The following is a 25,994-nucleotide window of genomic DNA, read 5'->3' as shown; positions in this document are numbered from 1 at the left end:
GTGGGATCAAACAAATGCAGGCACTTAACAATCCAATCCATCTTTATTTTGGTAGTACTTTCTGCTGGAAAAGGGAAACCCTCAGCTTTACAAACAGAATCATAATGGTTAAGTGGAGGAAAAAAAAAAGTATGAAATTAATCACAAAAGATTCAAATGCCCGATTCCAACATCAGGAGCATTACAGACATGGCATGTGCAGAGCTGTTACCTTCTGTTTTCTGCTGCCAGAACACTGAATATTGGCTACGTTAGAGGCTTCACTCACTGTACAAGTATTTTTAATAAGGACTTTTTTTTTGGTATGCATTAAATCCCTCCATATAAAAATACATTCTTATAACAACACTCGAAGTAAAGGCATCTCCAAAGTTTTGGAGCTAATTATCATCGCAACAACCCTGCAAAGAAGCTGAAGACCATTATGTCTGAGAAAGAGGCACCACTGATTTGCCCAAAGACTCATGGCCCGAATCCTGCTCTGTGTCACCTCCAGCTGTTCCACCTCCCATAGCACCACCTGGGCAGGGACACAAGGGCTGGAATTTGGAATATCACCGCTAACAGCTCAACAAAGGGACTTGCATATGCAGGAGTAAAGTTCTAGCCTACAGTGTAATTCTACTTCTATGGTTTAGTTTTGCATATTTTTCCTTGTTCTGGCAATTACAGACACCATATGACACGTTGGAAGACCTCTGACAACAGTAAACCACGGTTCCAGAGACGTTTGGGGATGACAATATATGCCACCCTGAAACACAACACCACCACAAAGAAGATCCCACCCAAACACGTGGGTAACTCAATGAACCCGATTCCAACACATGGAGCTGCACCAACAAAACACTACCACGAAGATCCCCCAGTGCTAACTCAATGAGCCCAACCCTTTGTAGGTGGAGCTGCACAAACATGGTGCCACCACCCACAAGGTTACACCAAGGTAAAGATGAGGAGCACCAAGCTGAGGAAACCTAGATGCTAACGAAGTTTGTGTAGGGTCTACTTTAGAGGTCAGACAACATGGAATTATTCAAAATAAGGCGATGTTACCCAGGCAGAAGTATTATTGTATAGAACTATTTTACAGTCTATTAACTCTATAACTGAAAGAGAATAAAAGGAACAAAGCCATCAAAGGCTAACAGCTCAGAACTGCACCTTTGTTACATGAAAGAAGTGTATGCTAGGCTGCAGGATAGACGTGTGAAGGACACTTGGCAAACACCATGTACAGAGATGGTGGAAATGTGGGTTTGGGGACACTTATCTTGGACATATATGGACGGCAAAGGGCTGTGAGACACAAATGTGAACCCATCTGCTCTGCAGCTGTGGGAACACCTTCAGGGACCCAACCACAAGGCAAACTCTACACTCTTATTTGCAGTCTATGGGGACGAAGGAAGAAGCAAAAGTTGTACACAGAGTTCACATCTCCCCATGTTGGTTAGAAACATTTCCACTGGGGCAAAGGAAAACAGATCTGAGATCTCAATGTGATGATAAACCACTGTGGCAGACTTCATACAACAGCTGGGATGCAATCATCTGCCTGAATCGCTACATTTCTGAATATTCTCAAGACAAACAAAAGGTGTTTTCTAACTTTGAAGTGAAGATACACAAGTGATATGAGTTATGAAGACAATGCTTTGATAAAAACACATCACTACGTTTGCTCATTGCAGAACACAATGAACTGCTAATCTTCAATTTCACTTACAAAACTAAAAAAGTGATGACAGCTTTGTGTAGAAAATAATATATTTTAAGCATATATTTGTTGCATCTTAGGATAAAGGATAATGTAATTCTATTTGTAGTGCTTTGATGCAAAATAAAGGCACTATTCTTACTTGTGAAGACGTGAATTGGGATCTTATTTTTTGGGTTTATTAGAGTGACTGCAAAGCTGCTGCACCAGGAGGAAGCACAGCATGCTGAGCACACTGCTGGGTTACCCACTGTGACCACAACAAAGATAGATGAGGGAACAGTGCTGCATCTGCTCATCTACTGCCAAGAAGGAACGGATCTCCAGGAACAGCTGGCAGGGTACATGTCATCACATCCCCAAAAAAAAAAAAAGGAATTAGACTGCTTTGAACAAAGATAAGAAGTACATTTCTGCAAATCCCATAACTACACAGCTATGCCTTTGTACTTGTACAAAGCTGGGGGAAAAAGCATCCACTTCTGCAGACTTATTGAACCCTGCAGCGCATGCATTACACACATTGGTGTTGCCAGGACTGGCAGCATGCAGCAGTCACATCTGCCAGTTTGCAGTAGGAAAGAACACAAGAGTTGATGAGTGCTGTGTCCTATCTGCAAATGAGCAGCTCCAGGTCGGTTGGACAGTAAGCTGAGCCTGCAGTGCACTTCAAGAACTCGTTTGCAGTGAATATGACTACAGTGGAGTGATTTATGCGCCTGTCTTCTAGGCATTTGTGCCTTCTAAGCAGGGGCAGGGATGGATCAGCAGCAGGAGCATGGTGCAGCAGGAAAGGATGCTCTGGGGATGGTGCTGCCCTGACGCAGGGTTCCACAAGGCCATCCCGAGCTGCCGTGCTAAACCACCAGCCCCAGGGGACCAGCGGCCGTCCCAGTAGCATCTCCTCCCTCTGTGCAAACCGGGAACCAACCGGCAGAGCAGGAATTTCCCAGCAGTCAGGATACAGAGGGATCCTCACCGCCTGCTCCGCAGTTGCAGCACACCTCAGGTATCAATGATCAGCGTTCCTGAACGCCATTCTCTTCCTGCTCTGTCCCAGCACTGAAGTTCCCACGCAGCTCCCCCAGCACAGCGGTGTTGGGATCACTGTTCAGAACACCACTCGGTCCTCCTGTGTCCGGTCCCACCACAGTGTGCTGTTCAGTGTGCCAAAGCTGCCCTCCTCCTCCTCCTGCTCCTTGGCCAGCTCCACAAAGACCTTGAATTAGAATCGTGGAAGTATAGAATATAGAATATATATATTAATATAGAATATTAGAATATATCATTAAGGTTGGAAAAGACCTCCGAGATCCCCAAGCCCGCCCCACTGACCACGTCCCTCAGTGCCACATCCCCACAGTTCAGGTGCATCTCCAGGGATGGCGACTCCCCCATTCCCTGGGCAGCTGTGCCACTGCATTACCACTCTTTTGGAGAAGAAATTGTTCCTAATATCCAACCTGAACCTCCCCTGATACAACTTAAGGCCATTACCTCTCATCCTATCACAGGATCATAGAATCATAAAACCATTCATGTTGGAAAAGACCGCTTAGATCATAAAGTCCAACTGTCAACCCATATGATTCCATGAGTCTATGCCTGAACAAACTCAGCCACAAGACAATCTGTACAAATACAGAACATACTGCTGCAGATTCAAGTGGGAATCTTTAATATTTGGTGCTTTTTTCCAGCCCCAGAAAAAAACAACCAGAAAACCAGCAGGGCCATAGCATGGCATGGTCACATCCATGGAACACCACCTGCTTCAACGTACCTGTTCCAGAGTTGCCTGAGAAAAGCTGTACTCCTCGATGTTAAAGGCGTATTTCACTGTTAAAAGAGCGCAAGAAAACACATTTAGGAACACTTTGCTAACTGAGGAAATTGGATCTAAAGTGTTTTAAAGCTTTACATGCATGCTTTTGGCTTCACAAGAAAGAGAGATGGGAGCGTCAATAGCAGAGGAAAAAAAATACATTCAATGGATTTTAAATGGAAATGTGTAAGTGCTTTTTCACAGTGAATGAAGACACGTGAAGAGCTGTGGGAGACAGAAAGATACCACCCAGGATGTGGCGAGTGCTCAGTTACCTTCTTCCAGCTTGGAAAAACAATGTGAAAGTGACTGTACGTCTTCTCTAGGGATTTTATATGCCAAGATAGAAGCAAAGCTGAAAGAAACAAACAAAGCAAAATCAGCTTCAGGTGAAACAAAGCAAAAATACGAATATCCAAGGAAATGGATTTAAATTCATTTTCTGAAGACTCCACACACCTTTTGCTGGGCCATCACCACACAGGACAACAGGGGTGTTCCACCCTCCCACCATGAGTTTCCAGCTAAGGGCAGGGACTCAGTGACTCAGAGACTCAGAATTTACCGTTTCCAGAGAAGGAAGCTGTCAGGTTATGCAGAAATGTGGGTGTGCATCTGCTGTGCCAGCACCAGCCAGCAGTGCAGCACTGCGGCTTTGCTGACTTGCAAAATGTTTTGTTTTTAAATGCTACATGTATTTTTTTTGCAAACATTTGTACTACAGCATTCCTTACTCAATAGGAAGGAGCTGTTGTGAAACCAAAGGCTTGCACAAATGCGAGTGCTTTGCCTATCTGTTCAGCAGTACCTTTCCTGACGGTTTGCGTTCGGGAAGATGTGCAGGATCTGCCTCTGCAGGTACTCCACCTGCTGTACATCTGCTGTGTCCTTCAATTTCATTTCCAAGAAGTATCCTCTGCCAAATTTACTCTTCAGGTGTTGAACGGTGCCTATACACCTGCCAATCGCAGAGACACATCATGACATAGTCAAATTCAGATGGAAGAAAAAATAGAACAGAAAGCTGTCCGCCTGCATTTCCCAAAGGATGAATCCTTCAGCCCCCAGCAGCCCGCCCTGGAGAGCAATACCTGAGCTGCCCAGCCACCAGGATGGCCACACGGTCGCACACGGCATCTGCCTCCTCCATGTAGTGTGTGGTCAGGATGGCAGCCCGCTCCTTGTTCTTGAAGGCAGCTCGGATCGCCTTCCTGCAAAACAGCAAAGGGTAAAGCAGGACGTGACTTGAAGGAGCAGCAAAACCATCTTCGGTGCTCTGCGTGAGATGTTGGGAAGATGCTACAAGGGAACCAGCAAATAGAGCTGCTGTAAGAGAGAAATGCATTCCGTGTTTGCTTCCTGCTGGCTTCTGCAGTCCTTCCGCTGCTGTGGTTAAAGGCACCTGAACGTCAGCACTTGGCAGCAGTGCAGGCACACACTGGTGCTGGTATCAGGGTTGCTTTCCCACTGGGCACTCACCACATGCGCTGCTTGGCCTTGGGGTCCATGCCGGTGGAGGGCTCATCCAGCAGCGTGACGCGGGGGCTGCCCAGCATGCTCAGGGCGAAGCAGAGCTGAGGGGGAGGAAAGGAAGGGGTGAGGACACAACACCCCCTGCCCGCAGCCCCGTGGCAGCCCTGGGAGCCCTCCCATACCTTGCGCTTCAGCCCCACGCCCAACTTCTTTGTCGTCTTCTGCAGGTGGTCCTTAAAATCCAGGGCACTTGAGATGCTGGGGAACGAGAAGAGGAGATGAGAATCCCACAGAAGGCAGTGTATGATGGGTCAGCTTTTCTCTCATCACACCACACCTCCACAGATACACATAAAGAACTCAGTTATGCATATTTGTACAAAAAAAAAAAAGCAAAGCAACGAGCAGCATGGGAGCTGGGCACTTCCATGTCTGTGGGGACTCTGAGGCAAGAACCAGACATGTCTCTGAGCTCTGGGCTTGCTTTCTTGCAGCCCCTGCCAAGGATGACCCCAGAACTTCAGAAATCAAAAAGAAAACAACAAACCCAACAACACAAATACCAATTGAATTTTGCGTGGCTGAATCTTCATCTCCTAAGCCACAAACTAACACTTGCTGAATTGGCTAAAGTGATTCCATCATAAACTTGAGTGGAAAAAAAATAAATGCGTTAAAGAAAGTGGGAAAAAAAACCCATTCACCAGCTATAACCTCCAAGGTGTCTATAATAAACCACTCACCATTTTATCGCTTGCTTAACATCAGCCTGACTCATTCCTTTGATAGCACCATAAATTTCAAAGTGCTCCTGCAGGGTGATATCTGGCCAGAGCGGGTTGGTTTGAGGACAGTACCCCACAAATTGAATGGAGTCATCTTCGCTGTTCCCTCCAGGAGAGCAACCTCCCATCAGGACCTGCACAAGAAACATAGAAGTTGACAACGTTGTAAGCTTTAGAACTGTTTTTTTGTGTGTGTTAACATGTTACATACGACATCCAAGAAGACCAGTACTAGTAAAACAAATGCAAAATGGATTCATTTTCTGTTAATGTCTGCAGAAAGACTCTACCTGCCCACTGGTTGGCTCAACTTCTCCAACAAGCATGTTAATCAGCGTGCTTTTCCCAGCTCCGTTAGGTCCCAACAACCCCAGGATTTCTCCTAAAGATGGAACAACACAAAATGTTGCCTGTGAGATCAGATCAATTAATTAAAACATATTTAAAAAAAAAAATAATAAAGATAACAACCCCACCCAAAATCTCAACAGCTCAACCCAAACCTTTCCTGACGCAGAGTGAGACGTGTTTCGTGGCCACTTTCTTTATTCTCCTCCCCAGAAGGAACTCCCTCCTCTCATCATACTCTTTGTGCAGGCTGCTGACCAGGATCGCTGGCACCTGAGGACGGACAGAAGAGCCCACCAGGCCTGTAGAATGATGGGTCTGGCATTTGGGCTGTCCTTGTCAGGGCACGGTGTTACCTCCTCGCTGTTGGGGTTGCTCAATGCTTCCTTCACCCGCAGCCTCTCCGCCCGCACATCCTCGTCTTCATTGCACGGAGCATCTGGCAGCTTCCAGGACTTTGCTTTTTTAGAGCATTTCCTAAGGGGAAGAAAACACCAGGATGCCAGAATTCAGGTGAAAAATTCTGCACGTGGGAGAAAAAAAATTCTGCATTCAACAACTACTTATTTTTATATAGACTGCTGTTAAGATTCCCAATTTTGCACAAAGATGACTCACAAGGAAATAGAAAAAATATATTTCTGCACTTTACCAACTGGGTTTCAGACAAATGATGTTACGATAACAGATTCTTTAGATGTTTGGGATGGGATATAGCACAGCTATTTCATCTCCTGCTATATTCCCTACAGCTATAACAACAACCAGTGCCGTTTTTAAGAACTGCTCCTTCAGACTACTCCTTCTTAAAAGTCAACTCAACAGAGAAACCCACCTGAAGAATGGGTCCTCTCTGATGGTCCTCCCTCCACTCTTCAACTCGAAGCACCGCAGCAGGAAGAGCCACACGATGCACTGTAAATAGGGCTGAAACACACAGGTCCAGCCCATCAGAGCACTGCTAATCCTTCAAGGGTGGAGATCCCACAGGTGACCCTATTGGTGACCCTACAGGAGACCCCCAGCAGCGTGATGAAGGACAACTCTTCACCACCACAGAAATGCTGATGGTTCTGAGATGATGAAATAGAACCACGGAGGTTGGTTGGTAAGGTTGGAAAAGACCTCTGTTGTCACCAAGTCCAACCAATGACTAAGTCAATCAGTTGACCAAGTCCAACTGTTGACCCATTATCATCACATCCACATCACTACATCCCTGCTTCCATGGATAGGAAAAGGCTGCTTTGATTTCACGGCAACTACCTGGTTTCTAGGAGGAACTGCTTATTTTCTCCCCTGCTCTGGAGCTCCATTAGTACAGACTCCCACAATAATCACGATTAATAACAGCATTGCTAATAACACTACTGAAGGAGGATATATTGAGCTGGTAAGCATAGCACATTTTACTGATACTGTTCCAGTTGCAGCAGGTCACAAAGCAGCAGGCTCCAGTGACGCTCAGCATTAGATCTAAGTTTTATTTGTACAAAAGCCCAAAAAGAAAGGGCATCTCAATGGGAGTCTGCAATTCTCTATAGGAAACAGGACAAATAATCATACTTACGGCTATCACTGCTACCAGGAGCCTATCCCATGGGTCATAGTATTCCCCTCTCTTCTGTTTGCCTGTCCATGAGACCTGAAAATGATAAAAAACATGCTTAAGTAAGAAATTACCCACTAGAAACAGCACATCCCACATTGCACTTTGCTCTCAGCTCAGCCATTTACAAATGCTCCGTGCCCTTACCTTAATGAAACAGATCAGACAGCCAATGAGGGGATAGATGGGAACGAAGGTGCAGAAGACACAATGCAGGGCAGTGGTCACCGTGTCGAAGTCCAGGAAAAATGCCACTTCAGTGACAACCATACACAGCAAAGCTGTCTGTACAAGAAGAAAAAGGGGGAAAAAAAGGCATTTTCATTCAATTCCAAGTCTCAAGGGATATGTTGTCTCATTTATTTTTTTTGTTTTAATTCCCACTTTACCAAAGCTGAGTCACTCACCACTGAGTATATAAATGACCAAAACTCTTTTGTGTTTTGGACTTTCTTAAATGTGAAGGAGACCACATAGGTGAACAGCACGACCGATGGAACATAGCCAATGAGGCAGAAAAGCTACAAAGAGAAGAGATATGTCAGCACAGCGCTCCCATCCCAAACCACATTAGAGAAGAAAAACAGATTCTGGAAAAGAAACTGGGAGAACACAATTCCAGACAAACCCACTCTGAATGCAAACAACACGAAAACTTGGAGCCCTCTCCACTTAATCACACACTGCAATTCACTGCAGAGCTGCTCTGTGCTCAAAGTCACTGCAACCTTGTTGGCAGCCGGGTGCCGCTGACAGCGGTGCAAAGATCAGATAGAGCAAACAGGGATGCTGCATTGCCTTGGGTGGCTCTGTATTTTTAAAGCTCTGTTCTGTTCTGGGCCTGAATGAAATCCCGTACCCCTCAAATATCCTGAAACTAAATTCTTTTTCCAGAAATAGAACTGGTTTTGATGCAGGCATGTTGATGCCTCTGCACCATGAGCCTTGATCGTGGATTTTCTGTGGACACTAAAAGCACACCCATATGTGCTCTGCCCAGCCACACTCACCACAGCCATGAACTTGCCAGCGTAGAAATAAATGCCATAGTGAAAGGCAAAGAGGCTGCCCAGCATCAGGACGAGGATGGAGAAGAACAGTGGGAGGTCCACGAGAGCCTGGCCAGCCCAGTATGCCGATGGGTAGAGCCCCGCTATCTGCAGCTGTGTGTACGCCCTGAGCTGTGGTGGGGAAAGGAAAACCCACAACGTTCATCTCTGGTGCACGAGTGGGATCTCAATTTTCTCTACAAAGCATCACTTGGACATGAGATAAGAGCGTGTTACCCATTTATCACTCCATTCCCATGGAGAGCCAAAGGACTTTTTGAAATCTGCTCTACCCAATGCTGCCAGCACTGGAGCTGTGCTGCTCCTTGTGCCTTGCAAGGCACTATCTAAAACACTTCCCAAGATTTTCCCAAGAAACCACAAGGCTGTGAAGATCTTGTGATCTTCATAAAGAGTTTACCTTACGGTTTTCTGCATTTTCCATGGCAAAGTAGGGTGGCATGCCAGTCACAATGATTCCCAACAGCACAGCTTCGAAATAAATCTCTAGTTTGAAAACGGTGTCTGGAAGATCCTGAAACACAAAGGGGATTTCTTCAGTACTAGAATGTTTTGGAGCCAAAAAAATAAAAATAAAAAAGACAAATCCCCAAAAAGCATATAAGCTTATGACTGGAACATGATTGCAAGCACTGAAAGGTATAGTCTGCATTATTCTAACACCGCTTTAGGACCAGTCCTGTTGCAGCTGATGCACACCTGGATGAAGGGATTTGGGTTGGCTCACCTGGACAAAGGGGTGGCTCCAGACCTGGATGCTCTCGGTGACGTTCAGAGCACGCAGAAGGAGGTTGCTAATGATGTTCATCAAAACTGGCACGGAGTGCACCATGGTACTATTGAAGACGATTGTAAAAACGTAGTTCTGGAAGGAGAAGCATTTGTTACATTCATTATTCTGCACGAAGGGTAACAACACCCTGAGAGAGCTCTCCTGTGGGGTTAATTAAACCTGAACAACAATAAAAATCTCTGCGTGACAGAGGATGCTTTGCAGGAAGCTGTGCGCTGCCCAGGGTGGTTAGATCACAAACTAATTCAGTAAAACAGTCATGCTCACGGAGAACAAATTATTTGGAATAAATTCCCAAAACATTTCATGCAACTGTTACACCGTGACAAATGATGTCCCAGCCAATTACAGACTGAAAAACAGAACACATAAGGATCTGCATTCATAACTTCTTGCTAATGCATCTGAAAAACAGACAAGGAACAATTTACGTTAGCTAAAGCCTGCAGTGACAGCACTATTAACAGTTGCAAGGAATTAAAAAGGGAACGTGAGACAGAGCTGGCACGTTGCAAAGCATTTCTTTTGCTGGAGATGAAGTACAACCCCAGTGTTAAAATTGTCCTCAGCTCCTTTAGTGACCGTACTGAAATGAACACGCACAGCCCAAGATGCTCATTTTTCTTTACAGAGGGGAGTGCCATGGAATTATAACTCTGTCAGACAGTGTAATTCAGCCAGTGCAAGTGAAAAATAAACCCATACGCCAAGTCTATCGTGAAGTAAAATATTTCTCTTGGCTTTCCGTGTGTTTGTGAGGGAAAAGGGTGAAGAGGAGTTTTATTAATCTACCATAATTATTATTACGAAAGAACGTTTATTTTGATCGTATTTCCATTCTGTTAACACAAGTCCTTTCTGCAGTCCTCTTGCGTAAGTGCTGTTATATGACATTATTTGATTATATAATTCAACACTTGAGACTATTTTTTTGGTTTTAAATTTGACCTCCTTGATGACAACAACCCACAGCTCCAATACACAGAGCTGCCTCCGGATACTCAAAGAGCAGAGATGAAATTTCAACCCCACCACCTCCAGTGAGCGATCAGCATTCACCCCATCAGGTACAGAGCCAGGAAGCCAGAGCTGGGCAGAGCAAGGCCGTGTGTCCGACCGCCTGTCTGTCTGTCCATCTCACCTGTTGGGATTCGAGGTCGTACACGTTCAATCCTGCACTGTGAGGCGCAGCTGAGATGTAATCGCTGCCATTGAACATCTCCAGCAGCACGTTCATGCTGCCAAGAGAACGGACAACGTCATCGATATCCGAGTCTGTAAGAGATGGGAAAGCATCATCAGACTGCAGCCTTTTACACAGAATTAGTGCTGCGTTTTCACAACCCTACAATGAGCGACAACCCTTTCGTTATACATGATGACCAAAAGGAGGTCTCTGCTGTTCTGAGCACCACAAAAGGTTTTATTTGTGCTTCCTGCTCAGCAGCCCTCCCAGGAACTCAGAAGACCCTTTGGTTGTATTATTCAATTCAGTAGTACCAGTTGGAGGTGACAGTAGGAAGCAGTGCGCCAAGGGGCATCACCAGGATACTCAGGGCTTCAGAGAACGAGCTAGCAGATGGAAATTGGTGGCACTTTAATATGATATCTGGAGGATTGAAGATTGTATTGAGTGCAAAGCTCCAAATTCTCAAAGATGTGTTCATTTCTACTGCCCACACTGCTGCTACCCACTATTAAACATTTTAACTTGAAACAGAAAGTAATTTTACAAAGTGCTTTGTAGCAAGACTATAATGCATCCAAATGTCCTCCTGCTCAGCTCCTTCACACGGGTCACCTCTGTTCCCTCAGACACAGTGAGCACAGCACTACCAGGGGTGAGAGGAGGATCTCTAAAGCCAACCCTCTGGATTCTCCCTCTACCACATCTGGCCACGGGAACTCCTCATTTGAATTCATATTAAGGGAAAATATCCCAAACTTGGTATTTGCCCCCAACACCCTCCTCCCCATCCTGCACTCTTCCTCTGCCTCCCCACCTGTGGAGTTCTGCAGCAGCAGCCGGCTCCTGTACTTGTGGTGCTGCTCCCCGGGCCCCAGCAGGTACAGCTCTGGGGAGAGCCTGAGTGGAGCGAGCGAATGTTTGATGTAGTGGTGTGTGAGAAAAAACAGAATTTGAACGACGAGAAAAATCAGAAAAAGCAACAACCTGGAAGAAAGAAAGAAAGAAAAGGTCTGATCTTATTAAAAGCTCAGCAAATGCGTGCCAAGGATATGTGCACGTTAGTTAAAGCAACATCACCCCAACGTGCAGCTACTCAGTGGCACTGGGCAGCCTCGCATTTTATACAGTCATATCTGAACACAAACAAATTGCAGCCTGCCATTTCTCCACACGATTCAAATTGGTTTTGGGGATTCTGTGTACAAACCACAAGGCCTTGATACTCACATCACTCTGACACATTTGTTCTCACGCTTGAGGCTGAGGAAGTGAAGCCTGGCTATGGTGGAAACCTGCTTCTTCCACAGGGCTGCGTTGCTCTGTGGGGCTGACCTGGCCTCTGGCAGCATCAGCAGGCTCTGCTCCATGTCATCCTGCGAGCTCACGTCTGCCTCCTCCTGCGCCTGCTGGGAGCTGAACACACTGTAATCTGTGATGGAAGAGAGGGACATGGTACCAGGAGGATGGTAAAGCTTGAGGTAGCTCAAGGGCCATTGATTCTTTGCCATCACTACTGAGAAACCGTCTGCTCCCACCCCAGGCTCAGGGTAGCACCAAGATACTACACACCTTAAAGCTCTGAACCCCAATGACACCAGCACTCCTCAAATCTCTGATCCCAGTGACACCAGCACACCTCAAAGATCTCAATCCCAATGACACCAATATACCCCAAAGCTCTGAACTGCACATAAATCAGGCACTGAAAGCAGCTGATGCAAATTTCTATCCTAGGAAGAACAAAACGAGCAGCCTACAAACACTCAGATGATGCAGACTTGCCCTGGTTTCATTCCATCAGCCTAGGTGTGCACCTGCATTATTCAGCACACCCAGCTGTTGAACTTTCTCACACCCACGCAGAAGGCTGGAGATAGATTTTATGTTGCGCCTTCACAATTTCCCCAAAGTTCCATGATGTAAATAAAGCACTTTTAAAATACAACGACAAAAAAAAAAGACCTAAAAAGCTCAACTATGAAGCAGGGAAGTTAGATGTAAGTACAGTGGATGAAAAATTCATCACAGAAGAGATGAAGTCGGCAGAGCACTCATACCCAATCCTCCCAGAACCTCTCAGCACCCAGCTCACTGCTTTTCTGTGTTTCTCTCGTTGCATATTTCATACTCCTGGGACAACGTGAGGCCCAAGCAGCCCTGTGCTGCTGGACACAGCCATCTGAGGGGGGATTTTTAACTCCTGCCTCTGCAGCAAACCTCCTCCAAGCAGCCATGGGGCACGGACACTGCTCCACTAACTCAGAGCACACCGAATACAAGGAAAATTAGGAATGTGCCATGGGCTGTCCCACCTGCTTGGTCAATCTCTGCCTCAACTTCCAGCTTCAGGTAGACATCCTCCAGTGTCGTCATGGAAACGCCGTAAGAAATCACGCCCAGGTGGGAATGGGTGTCAAGGTCGGAGAACAAGCCTGGAGGCAGGACGGAGCACACTGCTTGCCCTGTGCTCCTGACAGGTCCTCCAGCAAGCCAGGATGCTCCACATACCTAAGGCATCCTGTGTAAATGTGGCTGCTTCACCTCAAAGGAAATGGTCACGGCATTGGAATCACAGTGGGACAGGCTCATTTTGGCTTAACTACACAGTCAGATATGGAAAACAGAGCATGTGGCCTAAGGGAAGCTCATCAGCATCCCAAAGCTCAGCGCTGGTTTAGGATGGCTTGAGTTGGAAGGGTTCTGGATTCTTATCCTGAGAACAGTGCTGCAGGACAGCTCATCCCAATCAGGAAGGGAGAGAATTTACAAATAGAACCACTGGGCAACTGCACAAACAGACAAATAAATAGAGAAACAAATAAAAAATAAATAAAGATCACCCAGGTGTGTGTGAAGCCAGCCTAATTGGGCAGGAGATCCTGGGTGATATGCATAGCTATGCATAGGAGACCAAAATCACATTCAGACAGAGTGTGCTTATTAGGTAGAAACCATCATCAGGCTTCTGTCAGTGCTACGTCAGTGCTATGAAATGAAGCACTTGACAAAACAAGAAGTTCTGAAGCCAACACATGAGATGGGAAGAGCTCCTGGACACCCCCCAGTTCTCAGCAAGCCTCCTCAGCTGCAAAGCCTGACCTCAACCACTCTGGAGGAATCAGTTCGGTCATGCACAGAGGTGCCTGTTTTTCAAAAGCACACACGGTGACTGCTAAAGGTAGAGATAATCAATTATTAACTAGTTAAGTGCAATGGGAAAAGAGCATTTATGAAATATGAGCTGCGTTCACATCAGTATTGATCCCTCCTTGGCATTTCATAGCAAGAGAAGGACACGTCGTTTCTTCCATCTCCTGCTGGGAGATGGACAAGGAACACTGTGTGCAATTAAAATCAGATAATTGCTGCCATCTAGTGAAACCAACACATTTGTTTCCTGTTCTCTCCCTCAGCAGCAAATGTCAGTGTGAGGACAAGATGCTCCTTGCGGCTCACACAAGGGGACTGCTGTGGGACTTTCTGGCTTCACTGCAACAGAATGCTTCTGCTGGACACAGAGCTCTGCGACAATGGAGTCTCATATTTCTGCTGCAAGCAGCTCCCCAGAATTTGCTATTGGTACCTTCTAACATATCACAGCCCCTTAAAGAATGCAAAAGGCCCTCACCTGCTGAGAAACATATGAGAACTAAAGCAATTAAGTATTGAGAGGGAGCTTATAAATGAGACGAAGATCATCGTTTCACACAGGCAGTGATAGGACAAGGGGGAATGGTCTTACACTAAAAGAGGGAAGATTTAGGTTAGACATGAGAGCTGTGGGTGTCCCATGGTCACGGATGGGGCTCTGGGCAGCCTGAGCTGGTGGGGGCATCGCTACCCTGAGCAGGGGTGGAACTGGATGGGCTTTAAGGTCCCTTCCAACCCAGCCATTTTGTGATTCTGTGAAAAACCTCACTGCCTGACCTTCAGCCAAAAAAACAAACGGAGAAACAGCAATTTGGTAAGTAACGCAAGCTACACCCGTCCCTGCTGGATTTCTCTTCTACAGCCACCCCATCCAACACAGTACCTGCAAACTTGTCCATGTCTCGGAGTGGCAGCGTGTAGACGAGCTGCTGGGTGTTCTCCTGGATCAGGCTGGCTGTGGGGATGTGCTGCCTGATCAATGAGGTTGTGGCTTCCGTGTTGCAGTAGGCATCAATATGCATGCTACAGAAATGCACAAGAAACTGGCTTTTAAAAGCTAGCTTTCGTCCTGATGCCAGTATCAGGAATAGCACCCTGAGGAACACCGAGCATTCAGAATGAAGATGATAAAAGGCTGTTTTCTGGGGTGGGGTTCTCTCTTAATGATAGGTGATACCACGCAGCAGATAACACACAGAAGTAGTACCTCAAGCGGTAGCCAATTCCCCATTTGCTTTTCAGAAAGAGAGAAGATCCAAGGCATTTCAGCATCCCTTGAGAAATCACAGCTTTACGATCTAGAAATCAATAAATAAGAATGATAATAATAATCACAGAATCATTAAGGTTGGAAAAGACCACTAAGATCACCGAGTCCAATCCCAATACCTCCCCACCACGCCCCCTAATCATGTCCTTCAATGCCACATCCCTTTTTCTTGAAAACCTCCAGTGATACCACCACTTCCCTGAGCAAATTATCAACAATAATAATAAATGAAGAAGAATGGAGAAGGCCCTTTGAACCAGAAGACTGCCAAGTGGTCCCAAAACCCAACTAACCAGCAAGGATGTCTGCCTCATCCATGAAGTGAGTACTGAAGACCGTCACACAGTTGGCCTTTCTGTTCTTCAGGAGGTTCCAGACAATGTGCCGTGAGCAGGGATCCATGCCTGCTGTCGGCTCATCCAGCAGCAAAACCTTTGTGCAAAAGGAGAAGTGTTTGCAAAGCCACGAGCACGTCCAAGGTGCTGGGCTCAGAAAGTCCTGCCTCAGCAACAGGTATGGGCTCTTTGGTCTGCAGCTGCTAGTTAGCTGCCCAAAGCACATGGGAAATATCGCAGCGCTTCCCAGCTCTGTATTTCATAAAGACACCAAATGCACAGCTTCTGCCCTTACCAAATGGTTTGACATCCTCATGCACGAAGGCTGAACCACTGGAAACCCTCACCTTTGGGTTCCCAAGAACAGCAATGGCAACCGACAGCCGCCGCTTCTGTCCCCCGCTGAGCTTCTTGGCTTGGTTATCTCGGATGGGCTGCATATCCAAATCCAGCAACACCTTCTGCACCTTCACACACAGGAAGCATTTATTGGTTAAAAAACAAGAAACAGGCTTTTTAGAACTAGTTCAGAATAATTAAGTTTAGCACTTAAATTGATAGGATTTAAATGTTTTATGCGTGCTTTAGGTTGCTAGGAAAAAAGGAATGGGTCAACATTGGACTAAATGATACCAAGCACTTTCTTCCAACCTCAAGATTCTGCAGTTCTGTGACATAACATAATACTGGGGTACAAGCAACCTACCTCCTGTATCAAGTCATTCTGAGGTATTCCTTTAATGGCAGCAAAGAGGGAGAGATTCTCCTCCACCGTCAATATATCGAAGTGGATGTCAGACTGTGGGCACACGCCTGCGATGCGCCGCACTTCGAGCATCTCGTCGATTTCGGAGACTCTGTGCCCATAGACAGAGACAAACCCTACAAAAAGCCCACAGCAGCCCATGGTAAGATGGTTTTTTTTGTTTGTTTATTTTTTTTACAGCCAGCCAGAAAACAGGCATGGGAAATCCAATAAGGGCAAGGAGAGGACTTCGAGACGTTATTCACAGAAATAATTGGGAATGAATGGTTTTAGAAGCAAAGCTCCTGGCTCACCGTCTGTCGGGGGACACAGCCCACAGAGGATGTTCATCAGTGTCGTCTTCCCAGTGCCGCTGTGCCCCAGCAGAGCTGTGATCTGCCCCTCATAGATGTCAAAGGACAGGTCTGGCCAGGAGGAGGACATGGAGAGTAGAGGTTGGTGATGCGCTCACGGCACCTGGAGCCGGGTGAATTCAAATACTGCCATATGGGGTATGCATTTATGCTCTGCTGGGTGGAACCTCCCGGCTTCATTACGACTTTGTGCCACAGGGAAACAAGGTGAGAGGATGGGGAGATGGGGCAGGGGTGGCTGTAACCCTAACAAGGGCAGAGGGGTCACCACATTGGCCTTGGTGAGCCATGTTAACAACCAAGGAGTGAGAGAGAACATGTACAGCACATCCAGCAAACATGCTCCAAGTCCCACCCCGCTGAAAGAAACCAAAAAGCCCAAACTGAAAGACAAAAAGCACTCAGCAATGCAGCTATTGCTCTTCTTCTGCACCTGGTAAGCAGCTGAACAGCTAAAGGGTTCTTACTTCTGAGAGCCTCCACAGTTTCCCCTTTTTTCCTGAATGTTTTCTGAACACAGCTGATTCTGAAAGAAGACACGGCATTGTATAAGCTGGTTTAAGATCTCTGCATGTCACTGTGAATGATCAACACTGCACAACAGCCATGCTGAAGTGGCACAAAACAGGCCTAAGAGCCACAGAGGCAAGGCAAGGGATGGGACATCTTGTCCCAGAATTTCTCCACCCTGCCATCAGAAAGCTTTTCTTGTCAACTCATGCATTTCCTATGAAGGAAGATCAAATTATTTCCATCTCTGTCTCTTTCATATGGCAAAACAAGGCACCAGAGGCCAAAGAAAGGCACTGTACAGCAACTTCACAAACTGACAGCAGGTCCAACAGATACTTGTGGAAAAGAAGTATTAGTGCAACAGGCTCCAAAGACATGATTTCTGATGGCTCTCCAACAAAATGAGCCAAAAAGAAGCATTTTTCTTGCCAAGAAAGGCGAAAATATTCTTTCCAGCCCCACTGCTTTTCAAACAGAGAAAAAATACAACAAAACACCAACAAAACCCTTCAGTTTACCTGAAAGCAAGATGTGAGAAATGGACACCTAGACAAAGAGACTAGGGAGGAAATAACAGACATATAGAATGACGTGAGAAATGTTGTGAAAGACAACAAAGTGCAAAGATGACAAGACAATGGGAAAATGAGAGCTGGCAAAGGGACACGATGGAAAGAGTCCAGCAAGGATGAGAAAGGTAAAAATGACCTTTGGGAATGTTCTGATTAGAAGTGGATCCCTCTACCTTATGGCAGACACCCAAAGAGATGTGGACAGCACAGACAGCACTCTATGTGAGACAGCACAGTCAGCCAAGGGGAGCAAAGAGAGACCTCAGCTCACATGGGGCCACGTGGATGAACAATGCTGAAAACAAGGACTAGGGGAAAGACTCTGCAGATGCTACTAAAAGCACACAACATCCATGTGCAAGACAGCGGGCAAAGGCGAAACAGAGCGAACAATGAGAGCGCACACCTCTGTTTTCCAGTTTTGTTTAACCCCCTGCATAGGACAGCTGGGAAACACAACCACAAAGCTCCCCTCTGGCCTGCAAAGAGCACTTGCACAAACCTAGAGCTCAGCCCAAGTGTTACCAGAAAACAACCCCTCCCAGCAGAGAGGGCATTTCGGCATCTGCAATGATCCTGTGGGACAGAAAACCAGCTGGGCTGGGAGCTGAAGGAGCACGGCACACTAACAAACCCTCTCTTTAAGCCCAGTGATTTGCCCTCAGTTTCCATCTAGCTGATGGTGGGGCTTCACTGAGCAGAGAAAGTCGCTGCAATGCATACCATATGCCATTTGAATCAGTGGATTAGAGAAATGGGAAGAACTGTCATATTTTACATTACATGTTGAGGGCTGAGGTGATCCAGGCAAGCACTGTACCTGATGGCTTCCTTCCCCTGGAACTCGGATGGCACGGGTTCGACCATCTCGCTGCAGCTGAGGTTGCCATTGATGCTGCTCTCATACAATTCCTCATAATTTTTCCTGCGCTTTGACCAAAATGAGGGCTTCATAAAGAAAAACGACGAGCGGCGCAGTCCGAACTCCCCTGGGTAATAAAGGGAAAAAGAAAACTTAACAGGAACATTAAATACACCTCAGCCTATGGGTTGTGGCTATAAAAGCTAGGAGCTGCCCTGCTGGAAGTCTGGGAGCCAGCCCATGTCCTAATTGAGGAGGGATTCTGCAGGCCATGCACACATGATCCACATAAGTCATCGTTTCCATCACCAAAAGACCCCAAATTCTCCCAGCTTCAAAAGAGCATCATCTGGTTCTATCAGCCTTCAGCTGGGCATGGGACTGCAGCAATTCACACCCCAGCCCAGCTTCCCTCGTGCACATACCTGGGATAACCTGATCGAGGTAGACAGCTGCCAGCAGGTAAAATATGCTGTCCAGCACCAGTAGAATTAAGGAGATAAAAAGTGGGTAAGGACCATGATTTAGATTTGAAAACGTTGCTCCGTCTTCATAATCTTCTAAATGCATCACCTGCCAACAAACACAGAAAGGTGCTGCACACCTGCATCGTACCAGCATGGCAAGGCATGCAGCAGAACAAAACTAAAGAGCGACCAACACAGCAACAAACACAAGGGGTAAAGCTGCACGGTGTTTCACTTTTACCATGCTTTTTATTTTGACATTATTTTTTTACTTTGGTGTTAAAAGCACCACGAGGAGCTATGAAGATAGGTACTTTTCCCCACCAATAGTTTAATTAAAAAATAAAATAATTAAGTGATTTAAAATGATCTCTATGGCTCCCGGCAGGAGGATCCCTACCTGCGCGATGCCGATCAGGAAGCTGCATTGGCACAAAGGGCTGAAGAGCCACACAAAGGATTTGGGGAAGTCTTCCAGCAGGACGATGTTCAGCCCCACAAACCCAAAAGCCAGCGTGGCCAGGAACTCAACGATACCCACGTGCTTTGACTTCTTAAAGAGAGGCGTCAGCATCAGGGCAAAGAATACCTAAGGATGGATAACAAATAAGAACAAATAGAGAGAGAAACAAAGAAATAGCAGGGACAGAAAAATCTAAATTGGAAAGACGCTGCCCTGTCCTAAGGACGTGTTTTAGCAGAGAGAACAGGATGAGGTGGGAAGGAACACATCCGCAGGTGGGACTGCCAAACTCAGCAGGACCCAGAGTACTTACGGAGGAGATGCCATACAGGAAGAAAAGGAGGAATATCACGAAGGCACTGCTCTGGGGAAAGAGAGAGGAGGCCGTGGCGATCACAGCCATCAGAATGGACATGACGAAGATCAGGCTGGTGTACAGCAGCACCCAGGAAAGCCTATGGGCAAAAACGGGAGAAAAGCTGAACCCCCAGACCAAAACATGCAAAAAGAGCCAAACCTATATTCCTTCACGTTCCAGGCTGCACCACAGACAGGCTTGTGGCAAAACAAGAGCCCTTGTGAGCATCCCTGGAGCTGCTCTGAGCATTGCAGCACACCCACTGCACCCCAAAGATGGACACCTGGGTGATTCATCATTTTGTCTTTATTTTCAAACTTGCATAATTAATTTCCTCGTTTAACCAGCAGCGGGAAACTGAGCAGAAGGTTTCAATAATTAAAGAAATTCTATTTAAAATTTAACACACTGGTCATTCCAGTAGCTGGGTGGATAATAAAACCCTCTCCTTCACAAAAGCAACTCTGACCTCAGCCAACAGCTGTGGTTTATGCACCGGTGGTAAAGAATACTTCCCTAAGGTCTCCTAGTGGTTTTTCAGATGCTACATTAATGGACCATCCCCATTGCATCCCACAATTTCCCAAAGCAGAAACGTAATGCGTGTTGCTGGAGTCCTGCAATGGGCACCATAGCCATGAAGGATCCAATTCATCAGTAATGAGGTTTGTGACCAAAGATGCACCACAAACAGAGGGGACTGATGTCAGAGAGTGGTCTGGGGCAGAAACACAGCAAAAAACAGAAGGAAAAACAAAGAAGCTGTAGGCAAAGCTCAGCTCTTTCTATCGCAGCAATTATCAATGTTTGAATTAGCACATCCTCTGACTTGGGAAAAAAAACAAACACCAAAACCAACTGCCTTACACTACATGGGACAACTTCCATTCCAGTAAGAAAGCACATTAAAATCTCTTGTTTGGGCTGCTCCCTGCGTCATATGAAAATTATGGAGTTAAATTGGTTTAATTACATGCCAGGCCCATTGCAAATACGTACCAAAAGGCAGTATCGTGAAGTCCCAGTATTTTTAAGAATTCCTTCAGCTTCCTCTCCTTTTCTGCCACAATATGAATGGCCAAATAATACCCGAAGGGCGAGAAAGCAATGACGAGGTAAATCAAAATGATGGCACGAGGAAAATTGTCAATCTCCATCACGGCTGCCTCTGCCATCGCTGTGGCCCTCGTCAGCTCGAGCTGCTCCCACACGGACTGGTTGGTCTTCAGCTGCCAGGGAAGGAAGAGCAGGGCTCACACCGTGCCTCACGTCCCAGCCCTGCTCCAAGGACAAGGCAGCTCTGTTTAATGCTGGTGTGCACTGGGCTCGTTTGGATGCAAGGGGGAATTGTCTGCATTATTCAGCTGGACAAGAATGTTTCTGCGTCAGATGTGGCAAACAAACTAAGCAGTGTGGCAGATCACTGGAGTCAAGCTAGTTTTTGGTGTGGCATTGTACAGGTTAGAAGACAACAATGCAGAAACTCTCAGGAGCTCATGGATCTGCACGGGTGTAAAACTAAGAGAGGGGAGATTTAGGTTAGATGTGAGAAGGAAGTCGTCTACTCAGAGAATGGTGAGAGCCTGGGACTGATGCTCAGAGCTGTGGGTGCCCTATCCCTAGAGGTAACCCATGGGACCCAGGGCAACTTTGATAGCATGAGGGGTAATGGCCTTAAGCTGAGCCAGGGGAGGTTCAGGTTGGATATTAGGAACAATTTCTTCTTCAAAAGTGATGCACTGGGACAGCTGCCCAAGGAGTGGGGGGTCACCATCCCTGGAGATGCTCCAGAAGCATGGGGATGCGGCACTGAGGGACGAGGTTATGGGCACAGTGAGGGTGGGTTGGGGTTGGAGTTAGGGATCTTGGAGGTCTTTTCCAACCTTAATGAGTCTATGATGTAGGATGGTAACCAGCCCATGGCAGAGGTTGGAACCGGCTGGGCTTTAAGGACCTCTCCAACCCCAAACATTCAGTGGTTCAATGGTCTGAACCCCAGTGGTGGTATTGCAGCATTTCTTTGGACTGACCTGTATAATGGCTGCATCGATGCATGCTTGCAGAGCTGCAAATCCTGAGGTCCAGTATGTGATGGACTCACAGCTCATTCTCAAGCTGGAACAGCTGGCTGCAGAACAGCAAGGCAGTGTGAAAAGCAAGAAGGTGGGCATAGAGCAGCCACAGCACCAACATATAGATGAGGCCATGCCTCATAAGAGGTGAAAACAACTTCCAAAAATAAATATACACACATTTATACGCATACACACACAACATCAGACCAAAAGAAGAGAAAAGGTCTAATTTTCCAGTTTATCCCCCACATAAGGGCATGCAACATTTACCTCTTGACTCTGTATAAACAGAAGCCATAGCCACCATGTCAGGAAACCTCAGCTGGTAGGACATGGCATCCTTGAACACAATGCCCACGAAGTTGGAGGATTTGGAAGCACTGGCCTTTTCCAGATCCTCTTCACTTAAATACTCCTCTGTGATGAGGCCTGCTGGATGGAGGAAATTATCGTGTTGATTTACGTGCTGGGGTTGCAGGAAGGAAAAGGGTGTGATGCTGCTTATTTTAAAGAAAAGCCATGCTAATCATTAATGATTTATTTGCTTTGGGATATACATAGAGCTATATTTTTGTCCTAGTAAAGGAAGCATTCTCCTGAAGCTGCAGAACTATTGCTTGGTACTGAGGTGAGTAAATCGAAGGGAAACATAAAGGCAGAAAGCAGATGAGGATACCTGTAATGAAAACACAGGCATGAGGCTGTGCTGCTTTCAGTGGTACCTTTGAAGTATGAACACAACCAGGAAGACAATCAAGGGTACCAAACAAAAAATACATCAGAATGGTTTGGGATATATTGTTTTTTGCTTAGATGTGCCCCCTGGGCAAAGCACTTAAAAATATTTCTGTATGCTTGTCAAAAGAAAAGGTGAGAGTGTTAATTGGAATCATCACTAAAAAAGAAATGCTGTTTGGATAGAAGCCCTGGGATAGAAAACTCAATGTGAACAGTCTGCAGGGCAGCAGCACCTTCTGAACATGTACAGGGATGCCATGGGCAGCTGCAGTTTGCCCTGCAGTGGTTCAGGGGCTCTTTGGGCCCTCTGAGAACCTTTTCTGTAGCTATACACCACTCGCTGCTGCCACAGCAGCACAATAAGCACATTCAGGATGCAGTGCCAGAGCACGTTCTAATCAAGCAAAAACCACCCTCGCATTCTGTTCTTTATCTGAGATGGAATTTTTTTTTCCCTTATCATTAGCAATAAGAGCGAGCCTCACTAAACAGAAGGAAATAAGCTCAGAAAAGCCAACTGCTCAGCTCAGAGTACCGTCTTCGAAGTTATCGTAAGCCACCTTCCTCATGATCTCCCTGGCCATCCTGGTGGGTGGTGTGTATCCCACCACCAAGTTCACCAGCACTGAGGGGTCCAGCACGCCCAGGTTGGAGTTGGGGACCTCGTCGTACCACCGATGTGGGTGCATCATGCTCATCAGGATCAGCCAGAACAAGAAGAAGAGAGGGAAAAGAACCTCCTGTGGGAAGAAACAAAGGAAAAACGAAGGCTTCAAAGAACAGTTGTAGAGTTTACAGTGGGTTCATAGAGTCACTGAGGTTGGAAAAGATCTCTAAGATGTCGAACCATCAACCCATCCACCCCACGCTCACATATAAAATCATTAAGGCTGGAAATGACCTCTAAGATGATGAATTCCCACCATCAGCCTATCTCCCCCATGCTCACATATAGAATCATTAAGTTGGAAAAGACCTCTAAGATGATCAAGTCCAACCATCGACCCATCCCCCCTCACTCCCAGAGCTCAGACAATGGACTGTGAATGTAACTACTTTACAGTAAAGTTCCCGGAATGTTCTTGATATAACAATCTCAATGCCAAATCCTTCCCTGGCACCAAAGCAGGATTTTAATGGCATGCATTGGTAACTTGAGGAGCCAATTTAAGGTACAAAGGAGTAATTATGCATGCTTCAAATATCTGCAAGCTTATGCTAGCTGGAAAGAAACAAAGCAAACCATGAACCACTGAACAATTAGCCTAGCATTGCATTAATCTTGTTCACCTCAAAACTCATTGTACACATCACCTATGCATAGGGCTGAACATTTACAACAGAAAAACCTTTTGGAGAGGTGTAGTTCTGCTCTAGTGGCCAGCTGTGATTGCTAGGAAGGGTGCAAATGTTCTGGAAAATGCTCTAAGGTTGCCATGTTCATTCAAGAATATTTCCTGGATAACGCCATATGTTCTTAAGATGAATTTCCAGGCTAAGGATTGTGAAATGCCTTTGGAAAAAGCCTTTTTCAAACCAGAACTCAGAGCAGACCCTGAGGCTTCAGAAGTACTGCCGTAAAACAGAGCACTGCCCCCCGCACTGATCTGCTCACCTGGACACTGCTTTTCTTGGTCCTGCACTTCACGAGGCAGTTCTTGAACAGGAGTGCTTTGGTTTGCCTCCACACTCCCGCTTCTCTCGGAGCATTTGGTGCCATTTTTCAAGCCTTAAGGGGAAAAACAAACAAACAAACCCCACAAAACTGAACTAAATCAACACAAAATGAGAAAGTAATTTGAAATGCAAAGGCCAGGCAGCTGCATTGCTTGGTATCTCTAAAAACGCCTTCCAGTATGCGTGCCGGGTGCCTGTTGCATCAGGAAATTGCTACTACTTGTTAACAAGGAGAAATCTGGGAAGCAATCCTGCACCTCAGGCAAGCTCACAAGCCAAACTGGGCTTATGTTCACCTTAATGAAGGTCAGTTAAAACCAATAGCAGAACACCATTCCCATGCACAGGATGGGAGCTCAGGGCTGGCAGAAGCATCTGGGCTGAGTGCTGCATCACCAGCACAACTGGTCCCAACTCACCTTTCCATCAGGAAAGACCTTAAGAATGTATCCATACCCCTATGCAAGGGGTCCTGGGCCTCTGGTGCCTGCACCCAGGGAGCAGCTCTGCAGCAGGCCCTGCTTTCTCTGTTATCTCTCAGACAACACATGCTTTCAGCTTCCCCCCTCCGCTGTATTTTAAGATGGCAACCTATTTTTGGAACACTGTCCTCATCTAGCTGAAGAAACAGACGAGGTTGCTCGGATGTCAGCACTGTTGCTACCAGCTTTGCTTGAAGCACTCCGAAGGAGCACCAGTGCACGGCTCTGTTGGAGCACGCGGTGCTGGGGGTGCATTGCACAGCGTTGCACAGCCCTGGCTGCTGAGTGTTTGCAGGAGAAGCTTTGCTGAGGTCCCCACTGACAACCACCGCATCAAAGCGGCAAACCCAGCCCTCGCTCTCACTCTTATTTTAACGGCAAGCTGATTTGATCAGAATCAATTGCTAAGGCCATTTACTGCTCCTTTAATTACATTTTATCCACTAATAAAAGAAAGAAAGAAAAAAAAAACCAACAAAAAAACCAACAGTAACTCCACATCTTTGCTGGAATTCTTCCATACTTCCATTCACACCGTCTGGGCTGGAGGGAGAAAAACGGTCATTTATTTCTTGGCATTGCAATCTGCCATCCCCAGATGAGACGGCGTTGCTGCACAGCGCTATGGAGCGGGAGAGCACAACCGGGGGGAGGAACAGCCCCCAGGGCAGGGAGAAGCACAGGCATCTCTATTGGAGCACAGCACTGCACAGAAGGAAAAGGCTCAGCCCTCAAACATCCCCAGGCGCTGCACTGACAGAAGCGGTTGGAACACGGCTCCTTGCGGGCACCTCAGCCAAAACAATCCCGGGGTCATCGCTGCTTTTCTAATTAATTGCACGTAGGAAGCGCTAGCGCTCCTTAGAGGGAGAAAATAACCAGCAGTGCAGCTCAGGAAGGGCTCCCGCAGCCCAAACACCGGCCTGGCAGTGCTCTGATGTCCACGCATACGGCTCAGCCCCGCATCCCCCTCAACCCCTCCGCGCAGCAAACACCGACCGCACCACAATAAATAAGCACCATTTGCTACACAGCGGCGACGGACACAGGTGCAAGAAAACTCCTCCTCTTCCTTCCTTTTTTTTTTCCCCCCCTTCCTTT

At 46.6% G+C, this 25,994-nt stretch overlaps 1 protein-coding gene across 2 annotated transcripts; it reads right to left on the bottom strand.

The window, feature by feature from the left end:
* Positions 1–24: 24 nt before the first annotated feature.
* On the bottom strand, positions 25–25,974 carry ABCA5 (ATP binding cassette subfamily A member 5). 2 transcript variants are annotated; one of them, XM_010721461.3, is made up of 38 exons: positions 24,350–25,974; positions 23,270–23,474; positions 22,267–22,428; positions 21,952–22,049; positions 20,921–21,150; positions 19,877–20,018; positions 19,501–19,689; positions 19,059–19,206; positions 18,592–18,760; positions 17,154–17,212; positions 16,627–16,737; positions 16,274–16,449; positions 15,915–16,034; positions 15,526–15,664; positions 15,170–15,260; positions 14,846–14,985; positions 13,125–13,244; positions 12,040–12,241; positions 11,627–11,796; positions 10,765–10,898; positions 9,558–9,695; positions 9,231–9,344; positions 8,771–8,941; positions 8,168–8,281; positions 7,908–8,045; positions 7,722–7,796; positions 6,987–7,078; positions 6,508–6,628; positions 6,307–6,424; positions 6,094–6,185; positions 5,762–5,937; positions 5,201–5,276; positions 5,025–5,119; positions 4,637–4,756; positions 4,354–4,503; positions 3,821–3,900; positions 3,504–3,559; positions 25–2,939 (listed from the first exon to the last, which is right to left on the bottom strand). In XM_010721461.3, exons 1-38 carry the CDS (start codon positions 24,452–24,454, stop codon positions 2,832–2,834), a joined length of 4,944 nt encoding a protein of 1,647 aa, XP_010719763.1. In that variant the 5' UTR covers positions 24,455–25,974; the 3' UTR covers positions 25–2,831. The 2 variants fall into 2 exon arrangements, with proteins under 2 accessions (XP_010719763.1, XP_003211600.1); XM_003211552.4 differs by having other exon boundaries at positions 22,267–22,425.
* Positions 25,975–25,994: the final 20 nt, after the last annotated feature.

This window comes from Meleagris gallopavo, chromosome 20 (genome assembly GCF_000146605.3).
Source record: "Meleagris gallopavo isolate NT-WF06-2002-E0010 breed Aviagen turkey brand Nicholas breeding stock chromosome 20, Turkey_5.1, whole genome shotgun sequence".
Taxonomy (NCBI): domain Eukaryota; kingdom Metazoa; phylum Chordata; class Aves; order Galliformes; family Phasianidae; genus Meleagris; species Meleagris gallopavo.
This window is presented reverse-complemented; position numbering and strand designations above follow the sequence as displayed.